The sequence below is a fragment of the Lycium barbarum genome, chromosome 10, assembly GCF_019175385.1.
Source record: "Lycium barbarum isolate Lr01 chromosome 10, ASM1917538v2, whole genome shotgun sequence".
NCBI lineage: Eukaryota > Viridiplantae > Streptophyta > Magnoliopsida > Solanales > Solanaceae > Lycium > Lycium barbarum.
In genome coordinates this window covers 24,961,113-24,972,284 of record NC_083346.1, presented here as the reverse complement: position 1 = coordinate 24,972,284, position 11,172 = coordinate 24,961,113, and the positions used below count along the sequence as shown (strand labels likewise).

The following is an 11,172-nucleotide window of genomic DNA, read 5'->3' as shown; positions in this document are numbered from 1 at the left end:
AACATCGTCATATATATATATATATATACTTCCAGATCAACGGTCTCCTGAGGAGTCACAACTAATCATATCATGAAATAATACGCAAGTCGACAAGGCTGCCATCACATATCAATACCGTATGCAAGCCGACAAGGCTGCTACTAGAGACGAACATCATACCACAGCACATCGTATAGACACAGCTGAACAGAACCCATACACAACCCACACATATGTCTACAGACCTTTAAAAGTATCGATAACGAAATATGACGGAACAGGGCCCCGCCGTACCCCAGGATAAACATATACATATACATTATAAAATCTGAACCAAAGTCTAGACTCCGGAACAACGGAGCTCTCCAAAACAGCTGAGTAGAAGTCCTATGCTGAAGGGTCACCAAACCGACTATCTGTACCTGCGGGCATGAAACGCAGCCCCCCGAAGAAAGGGGGTCAGTACGGAATATGTACTGAGTATGTAAAACATGAAATATAGTAAAACGATCATAACTGAAATAGAGATTACCAGAAACAAGTATGACTTTTAAAACATCGATACACTTGCCTTATGAAATGAAAATCATGCATATCAATATCATATATCATATATATAACGCGTCCCGGCCCTCTAGTGAGGGACTCGGTGAATAAAGTCATCATATGCCCTCCTGGCCGCCATAACATATCATCACATCACCATATCATCATATATATATATATATAACGTGTCCCGGCCCTCTAGTGAGGGACTCGGTGAACAATGCAGTGAAACTGTGCACGAAAACTTGTCCTGGCCTGGGACTCAGTGAAAGACATATTGAGGCAGGCACGAGCAGAGTAGTGGGAAACTATATGCAATTTTAAAACATTTTCAAGACTCAATATAATAATCAACACGAATTACCATTTGAAAATCAAGACAATAGTCGTATCAAATACCTTTTGAATGTCACTCGGAAACATATCAAACATCCCTTGAACGTCATCATAAGTATATCACAAAGCCTTAAGGATCATAGTCATATGTAACTATAGTATTAAACACCTTATAGAAGTCCAGTCACTAGTTATCATAGAGTTCCTAAGAATAGGAACGGATATTTATCGACTATTATCCAACGTACAGAAAACTGAAGAGGGAGGCTCAATCACTTGGGAATTGTAATATCAAGAAGTGAATAAGAATAATGAATATCACTCAAAGCTTATGAATGGAATTACCCCAAAGTTCATATCAGTCATCACTTAAGTCTAAGACATGCCAAAAGAAAGAAGGGACAGCTTTACATACCTGTTAGCGGCTATTCGTAACCCGTTCGTCTCGACGCTCTTTTAGCCTATTTAATATAAGAGTAACGCTATCGTTAGTAACTATATTTTCTAGTTTATAAATCTATAGCCCATTTCTTATAGAACCTACATTTCAGCTTATATATTCTCATTTAGGGTTTTCCATTAGTTAGGGACTTAACGAAAATCGGGCAGCATTTTCCCTATATATTCGCCTAACCCGAATTTCTAATTGTCCTCCTGTCAACACAGAAATACCAAAAACAACAATATATATATAATAAATTCTCCCAATTCAGCCCATACCAATTCTAACAACCCAACAACTTTCCTTAATCCATTTCAACCCACAATTTCGCATAACATCGATTTCATGCATTTTCTTAATTCCAATTTTGTCCAATCCAATTCTAATAATTCCATTACAATACTATTAACACAATTACACCATAAAACAAGAAAATCTTACCTTAATTTTCTCGGAGGAATTTCTGGCCTTAATTGCTCCAATTTCGCAATTTCTTCTTCCCTGATTCAATATTCAACGTTGCTATCACCCCCTTGAACTTGCAATTTACTTGAATCATGATCAAAATAGCAACAAAACACACATTGTTTTTTCAATCACCATGGCTGGCCGAGCAGCCATGGGAGTTTTATTCTTTCTTTCTTTTATTCAACTTTCAATTCTTAGAATGAAATGTTTTGTTGATTCAATAATCAATCATTTATATGGTTCCCTTTAAGTTGACACGTTGCCATCTCCTTGTGACTCACCATTTGCTGTTTTGTTTTTTGTTTTTTGTTTTTGTTTTTTTATTATTATTTTTTTTAATTTAAAAATCGGGTGGGGCCCACTAGATGATATAATTAATTAACTTAATTACTTTTAATTAATAACTAATTCCCACTTAACAATCTAATCACAATTAATTAATCCCCAATCTCCAATATTTTTTTTTTACACTAAATAAAATTTATAAACAATTTATGTTTTAATTAAAATTGAAAATTAAAGATTTCTATTTTGTGTCCGAAAGTGATTCCGTCTTTAACTCGAGTCGATTTGCTTGCGAATAGTTCGACGTATAAATGTACGGGGTATAACAGGAGTTGTAGAGTAAAGACATTAAACACAAAACATGATTGTACTGATAAGTTTGACAACAGTAGGGTTGATTATTTAACCATTGCACACTACTTCAAGAGGAAGTTGCAAGATGATCCTAAGTATAAAGTGAAAGAAATGAGGAATGATTTGCATGCTGCCTTTAACCTTAATTAATGCTACTCATGGTAAGTGTAAAAGGGCAAAAAGAATGATCTTGGAGAAGCTTGAAGGCAGTTTCAATGATGATTACAACAAGTTGGAGGCTTATGCCAATGCTTTAAGGGATAGGATGTCGTTATTAACTTATCCAAGGAGGCACTACTTCAGGGCAAAAGGAAATTCCTTAGAATGTATATTTGGTTTGAGACAATTTATTGGACTAGATGGTACTTTTCTGAAAGGGAAAGCAAAAGGTCAACTGTTAGTGGCTCTTGGGCAAGACAACCAGACCCATTTTTATCCTCTAGCATAGGTTGTTGTTGATAAAGAAACAAAGAGGAGTTGGACCTGATTTCTGGAGCATCTAAAGGGTCATTGGAGCTCAATATGGGAGGAGAGTTATATTTATCTCAGACATTGAGTAGGTACCGTTCTTACTTGTCTTAAATTCTATCATTACTATACTTGTATTAAATTATGTCCTTAGTTGCTTTTAGGTATGTCCTTGTCTTAAATTCTGTACATATCCTTAGTCCATACTTAGTTTAGTTGACTTCAATACCATACTTGAATTCTTTCATTATTTGACTTAATTTAGGTAATTAGTTGACTTAAATACCATACTTAGTTTACTTTAGTTGACTTCAATTTTGTACATATTCTACTTAACTAGGGTAAATAGTTGACTTCAATTCTGATTATATTCTACTTAACTTAGGTAATTAGTTAACTTAAATACCAGACTTGAATTCTTTCACTAGTTGACTTAAATTTTGTACATACTATACTTAATTAATGTCCTAACTTGAAGCCATTAATGCAGGGATTAATTGATGTCATTAAAAATGTGCTAACTTGCAGGGATTCTTTCACTAATCTAGTGTTTTATCTAGTCATTTACTAAGATTTCGAAAAACAAGGACTGAAGCAACCACATCAGCATGCAACGATAAAGGCAAGAGGAACATCCAGTCGAATCAGTTTCACATTTTTCTAAAATTGACTTGGCTGGTTATTACTCCAACACTTGGGTCTTTTCACATGATCTTTCTTTTGTCCCCAGGGGGTTGATCAAACTAGAAATATCAGAAGGCTAACTCAATAGAAATAGCTCTTTATGAAATATCTAGGTCGTTAGGTCTAGGTATGGTTCTACATGCATGTCGTAGCTTATGAGTCAAGGCTTTCTAAGTATCCTTTAAGGAGAATGTTGTGGATTTATTATGGTGAAGGTGTTTTAGTAGTTCAATTGCCTTTGATTTTGTTCTATTATTGTGCAGTATTTCTATTGTATTCTATTATGGTACCCCATTTTTGTTCAGGAAAACAGGCCTAATTTCTAGGCAAAAACAGTCCAGTTTGGGACTATATTTCTGGGCAGTTCGATGTCTAGTTTGGGACTACATTCTTGGCAAAAAATGTCTACAACTAAAGTGTTCATTCACTAATATGTTTGATACAACTACACAACAATATACAACTACACAAACTCATCTAGTTAAACAAATTTCACAACAATATACTCCAAATTAATATGCAAACGAGTAAATTGACAGTATAGGTCAATGAGTTTCATTCAAAACCTAACTTCGACAAGAACACTAAACATTGCACATTCAAGATAAATTCATCTAAAATGAACACTAAACATTACACATTCAAAAGCTAACTTCAATTTAGTCACACTGAACATTCTTAATCTACCTTCACACTAAAATACAAACACAATAATGAGCTTCATTTTGTCATCACTGCAAGTGCAAATCCAACAATTAATGCACATAACATTATAATGCACATCTTCATCTTCAATACTTTCTCTTCCAACTTCATAGCTTTATTAACTTCAAAGTTTTTCATGGCCTCCAAAGCTTCCACTTTTTCCTTCAAACCATTCCTTTCGATACTTGATCCAACGTCATATTCAAAGCATTGATCGATCCTTTTGTCGCTTCCAATTCTAACCGTATTTGGTTAATTGCAATCACCGCACCATCAGGGAAATCTTCATCGTCCCATTTCCAATAACCGCATGATTTCTACTAACAATAAATGAAATTAATTAATGATTATGAACAACATAAACATAGATTTCAACATATATCGACTGAAAAGAAAAACAACTTACATCACGATTAGCACACTTATGAAATTTCCTTCCAGGCTTTGAAGGAGTTTTTGAAGTGAATTGTCGAGGAACTAGCCCGCAATGGCAAGTCCTTGTAGACGAGACACTAATCTCATACATTTTGTACACCCTAAAACTTGAAGAAAGAGATTGAAATTCACCAAGTTATATAAACCCTAAAACTTAGAATCAACCAAATTAAAGAGGTCCAAACTCAGTTAAAGAAATTAAATTTAGTGGACAAAATTACCTTTTTGAGGCTTTCCGGTCACGTTTTGGAGATGAAGAAGCTATGGAGGTAGTGAACTATTCTTCTCCACTGAAATGGAAGGGATTTAACTTAGTTTTAGGTCTTTTAATTGGGGTGGTTTTTTATTCGGTATTGGTTGAACCGGGTCAACCGGGTGTTTTTAATTCTAGATGGGTCAAGCCACCCCTAGTCATCCACGTGTCTCCTCCGTCAAACTAAGGGCAAATATAAAACTTTACCGGACGGTAGGGGTATGTATAACGAAAAAGTATAACAGGGGATTAAGTTCAACAATAAAATAAAGTAGAGGGGTATATTTGGCCCTTTTCCGCAACTAGAATACGTCAATTATGAGATCCCCACCATCACGGATGTGCCATCAACTATGTCTAGTAAGAACCTATGAAAAATCCATCTAGCATAGGCAAGAACAACACTGAGGGAAGGAACACAATGGTAAATAAATTGTAGCATTTATAATTGTAAGCCAGAGATGGAGCAAGACTGGAAGCACACACATATTCACAAGGAAAAGAATAGGAATGCATCATACAGAAAGATGGAAAAAATACGGTTTTTGAACATCTCAAGGCTTCTCTGAAATTCAGGATTAAACACTTGTATTGATATAAGCAAAAGCACATATGTTGATATCTTGACCTTTTGCTAACAGACAAAGCATGCAACTGCACTGTCATCCTATAGGCAAAGTACTTACAAGTGTGAATCAAGTTTCTTCAAACTTGGTCTGTGCTATTGGTTCACCATCCACTGCCCTATGATTGTAACTGTTAATTCATATAAAAAAAATAACATTACTTTCTTATTCCATAATTTGAATCACTTTCGTTGATGCATCAGAATATCCATCAGCTATTGAAAACGACATTTATTAGAGATGAATTTACCTCACTATGAGACAAAAGTCAGTAAAGCCATCTGAGAAACGTGACCTGCTCCACCACTGCATACAGCCACAAACTAGAGCAACAGCATAGTGGAATCATGTTTTCTACTTCTGCAATGACAACGTCAGATGATAAAGAGCTTGATTACCATGAAAATTGAGCTATAAACATATGAAGTTGACCACGAAATGTATGGTACACTTTAACCTGGTTGTTTAAATTGTTACTAAAAGAAATGGGACTTTGATCATATTTAAAACGTCATCAAATAAAAACTTCTCATGGGAAATAGCCTCCATCTAATTTCATCTTATTCAGGGCCTTGCTACTCCAGCTTGAAACTTGTGGTCAGGAGCCGATTACAAGCTTTGCAAGGAGGAAGATACCACTAATAGTGATAACAGTGGAGACATATTTGGTGTTTGGAAAAGAGAAAGGAAAAATAATCAAGGAAAAACATTTCAAAATCTGTGAGGAAGCCGGGAAGAATGTTTCCCAAGTGAGGCAAAGTTGCAGGTTTGCCACCAAATGAGGTGATTTACATAAAATTATATAAAAAATATGAAACAGGATAAACTGTAGATGCTATTCAGTTTGTATGCATACCTGACTCGGTGTACTGAGAGATAAAGGAGAGAGAATAGTTCATCCAATAGATTAGTTGTGTGGTATTCCATCTGAGTCTGTAAATGATGAACATACAAAAATATCTGATCTTTCTTTGTTTTAGAATTTATCAAATGTAAATAAGTAAAACTTATAAAATAGAGTCTAGTACAGAAGACATAAATGTCTGTTACAGTTTCAGAAAATTAACAAAGTACTGCTCAAGATACAGTCTTCTGTTTGGAGGCTATAACTGGATAGCCGCTTTACCTGAAATGTGTTTTAGGGAAAACCATCAAGCCATCAAGGTATATCTTCGACTCATTACTTTGACCACTAGAGGTCAGACCTCATGATTCATCAACAGTATAGCACAAAGCTCACTCTGAGGAGCTACTTACAGGATGATAAAGCTATACAACGCCACCATCACTGAGCGCATACTTCATAATTTTTAACTTGATGTATGGGTTTCTCAAACTCAGATCCCTTATGTCATTTGGTAGCATCCAGCATCATAGATTTTTTCTTTTACTTTTCTTCAGCAGCTCTGATGTGGAATTTTAGATAAATTTGGTGCACGACCTACCAATAGTCACGACAAGAGCAGACACCCCCTTTGAAATGGTGAAAACGTGTAGCATCCCTCACAATAATTTCTCTCCCTACAAGTTTGGAGATAAATTTGATTGCCGAGTGACAGTCATTACAAACTCGAAGGTTCTTCATGATCCTTAAAGTAGTGTTCTCCGGGGTATTTATTAACCCAAATGCAATTGCTAGCTTCTCACTATGATGTCTAAGAATCTGCTCTTTCACCTCGTAATCAAGATCATGCAGAACTGATTCGGTGTCTGGAACGAATCCCATCTTTTTTATATCTTTCCAGATTTTTTCCATTGTCTTGTAAATAGCATCTCTCTGCGGATGAAGCGCATCTTCTACCCCAAAGACATGGGTTACGTTTTTTATTTGAATCCAGCTAAATCCTTGTTCTTTCTTGACCTGTCTATCCTTCATTGATTTTCTGATCTTAGCAGCTTCCTCCCATTTTCCACTAGCAGAATACACATTAGCAAGTGCTGAGTAGGCCCCACTGTTTTCAGGATCAATTGAAAGCAATCTGTCAGCTGCAACTTTTGCAAGCTCCACCTTTTTGTGAACTCTACACGATGCTAAAAGTGAACCCCATGCAATCACATCTGGTTCGATTGGCATATTTTTTATGAAGTCTTGTGCTTCTTCTAGCAACCCAGCACGACCAAAGAGATCAATCATGCAAGCACAATGGCTTGAGGTGGGTTCAATTCCATGCATCTCTTTCATCATTTTGTAATAAAGACGGCCTTGAACAACCAATCCTACATGTGTGCAAGCAGTAAGAACACCAACATACGTTATATGATCAGGCTTCATTCCAAGTGCAAGCATATTCTCAAACAATTGTATGGCTTCTGCTCCACGTCCATGTTGAGCTAAAGCCAAGATCATGGAAGTCCAAGAGACCGTGTCTCTGTTCAGGTGTATCAAATCAAATACTCTCCTCGCACAGCTGATATTTCCAGCCTTGGCATACATAGTTATCAGGGCATTGCTAACAGAAACTGATAATGCTTCCCCTGCCTTAATCGCTGCTGAGTGGATTTGTTTACCATGATTTAAGGATGCCACGCTTGAACAGACACTTAACATTGCTGCTAGAGTATAATTATTGGGGTATGGCCCTTCTTTAATCATTAACCTAAAGAGTTCCATCGCATCATCATTAAGGCCATTTTGAACATAACCGACAATCATGGCTGTCCAGACAACTACATCACGGTCCTTCAATGAGTCAAAAATCTTCCTTGCAGGACTTATATCACCAAGCTTTATGTACCCATCCAGTAGTGCTGTAAATGCAATTACATTTAGACTGGACTCTCTATTTTTCTCTAAAATATTTCGTGCAATGTCTACACCACCGCATCGGGAATACATGCAAATCAAAGAATTCCCAACAGCTCCTGACGTGTCAAATTCAGTTCTGATAAGATGAGCATGGATTTGTTTTCCTACATTTAATTCCCCAAGATTAGCACAAGCTGATAAAGCACTGGCTAAAGTATATCTATCAGGTTCCAATGAAGATTCTTTAAGCATTCTAGAAAACATATTAAGAGCTAGAAGGTCAAAGCCGTGCTGATTATAGCCCGTAACCATTGAGTTCCACGAAACTATGTCACGCTCATTCATTTGCTCAAATTGTGCCAATGCTAAATCCACCTGACCAGTCTGCATATACAGTGAGATCAATGAATTCCAGCTCGAGGTGTTCTTCACTGCGATCCTGTCAAAAACGATTCGAGCTGCAATTTTATCCCCTGACTTGGTATACATATTCAACAAAGAATTCGCCACGGAAACATAACTACTCAACCCAAATTTAACAACAAAGGAGTGAACTTTTCGTCCCTCGTGTAATGCTCTAATTGCAGCACAAGAGGCAAGAACACTCGTAAATGTGTACTGTGTCGGTAAAACATTCAATGCAACCATCTCAAGAAACAGCTGAATTGCAACCTTAAAACGACCAACGGAATTGTACCCAACAATCATAGTAGTCCAAGAAACAGAATCCCGATAAGGCATTTCCTTAAATATTGAACACGCTTCGATAATTTCACCTTTTCTAGAATATCCAGATAAAAGTGTATTCCAAGAAGAAGTATCTCTCACAGGCATTTCATCAAACACTTTACGAGCATACGATAAAAACCCCGTTTTTGCATACCCATTAATGAGATTATTCATCATAAAAACACCTACATGGACACCAGATTTAATTATACGGCTATGGATTAACTTTATGGCAAATGGGTGTTTTGATTTAAGGCTATCTTGGAGAAGTGATACATAAAAATGTGACTGAGAACCAAAGGATTGTGAGTTTTGGTGATTCATTTGAAGATTATGAAATAATTATGCAATTTAGGTTTTGTTTATCATTAGTTTCAAACAATTTTTAGATTTTTAAAGAATTTTCTAAGAGATTTTATGAAGTTTAACACAAGGCAGAACTGGCGGGAAAAGATGTATGGCCTTTTAGTATGAGACAATTGTTAGATTCTCCCTGGTTTTAAGCGTTTCTCTCTCAAATTATCTGTCGTATTTCTCTCTTACACGCCTCTTAAAAAAATATTACTTCCTCTGTCCCGTAATAAATTTCACTTTAGCCAAAAATACGTATATTAAGAAATCAATAATACAATGTGAAGTTTACTAAATTACCCCTATATAATAAAAATAAATATTTTTTCTCTTGATTAGAGCATGCACAGGTAGTAATATTTTTGACATTGGAAATCTAATAATACCAAGTTAATATGTGGCTTTTCCAATCATTATTTAGATGTTACTTTAACTTGTCAGTTTTTGTCTAAGAGTAGAGTTGGAAAAAACTAGTCAGTTATGTCTTGATTTCCTAATATAAGATGACACTTATTATGGGATAAATTTGTTTAGCTAAGGCGACACTTATTATGAAACGAAGAGAGTAATTAGGAATGATTTTGACTATTTTATTCAAATTTATGTGCTAAAATATATAATCTCTCTTCATTTAATATTTATTTTATATATATGTCATCTCTCCATAATTCAGGTGTTTGTAATCTTCAAGTGAAAAAAGAATAATGAATTTCGTCTTGAGCTTTTAAAATGACGAATAATTTGAGATGACTATTTTTAGATCGTATCACTTTCATTCTTTACATTCTCCATAAAGAGTACATCCAAGAACATATCTTCCAATTTTTCAGCTCTCTTTACAATGATAAGATCTGAATAAGTCCCGCAATTATGACTGCTAAATATGTTGTACAGTGGCTCAAGAACAATGACTACCAGCAGAGCACCATTGTAATGGATTCTTTTCTTATGGTCAATATGATGAATCACAAAACCACAGTAACACATACTGGAAGGACATTGTAGAGGAAACTGCTAACATTATTAACACTGCTGACTTCACATTTTCACACTGTTATAGAGAAGCAAATAAGGTGGCAGATCATCCTGCTACACTGGCTACTAAATTGGATCAGCCTTCTCTATATCACAGGCTTGAACATTTACCAAGGTGCTAAAGGTCCTTATGTTTTGGATAGAATGTAACTGCCAAGTATAAGAATTTGATATGACAAGGCCAATTTTTGTTTTTTTGTTAGTTAAGTATGTTGCTTGTTAGAACTGTGATGATGATCAGCAATTAGCATTAATATCATTCTCTTTTTGGTGATTGTCATGTAATCAGTGATGTATACTGGGGGTAGGTCTAGTCCCCCTTCTTTTGTGTTTTACATAAATAAATACACCATCAGGACATCAAATCTTGAAATATTTTTTTTTTAAAAAAGTTACTATTGTTTAAGCACCGTGGACAATTGGACATAAGTCAAAGTCTCCATGTTGTAGGCTATGGATATCTTTGTCTATCCCATCCTATTAACCAAACGACCCCATAAATAATTAGTTATCGTTGCTAGCCATGGGTCCATGTAGCTTGACTAAGGCCTCATTTGTTTTCATTAAGATTAAGACGTCTGAATCTGAATGCACATCTGAATAATTAAGATGTTGTCTCTAGGTCTGAACACTGAATGATTAAGATTGTTTGTTTTTCAATATCTGAATGTGCATAATGTATTTATTTAAACATAATAAATATACAATTCAAATTAAAAAGTAACAA

General features: G+C 35.5%; 1 protein-coding gene across 13 annotated transcripts; it reads right to left on the bottom strand.

Moving 5' to 3' along the window:
• Positions 1 to 4,055: 4,055 nt before the first annotated feature.
• LOC132614605 (pentatricopeptide repeat-containing protein At2g22070) lies at positions 4,056 to 9,568 on the bottom strand. Of its 13 annotated transcripts, none has more exons than XM_060329098.1 (5): positions 5,835 to 9,568; positions 5,645 to 5,714; positions 4,927 to 4,995; positions 4,677 to 4,812; positions 4,056 to 4,587 (listed from the first exon to the last, which is right to left on the bottom strand). In XM_060329098.1, the coding sequence occupies exon 1, from the start codon at positions 9,381 to 9,383 to the stop codon at positions 7,026 to 7,028; it is 2,358 nt and encodes a 785-aa protein (XP_060185081.1). In that variant the 5' UTR covers positions 9,384 to 9,568; the 3' UTR covers positions 4,056 to 4,587; positions 4,677 to 4,812; positions 4,927 to 4,995; positions 5,645 to 5,714; positions 5,835 to 7,025. The 13 variants fall into 13 exon arrangements, with proteins under 13 accessions (XP_060185081.1, XP_060185082.1, XP_060185077.1 ...); XM_060329099.1 differs by having other exon boundaries at positions 4,677 to 4,806; XM_060329094.1 differs by having other exon boundaries at positions 4,677 to 5,714; positions 5,835 to 5,944; positions 6,441 to 6,517; positions 6,711 to 9,568.
• Between the last annotated feature and the right edge of the window lie 1,604 nt (positions 9,569 to 11,172).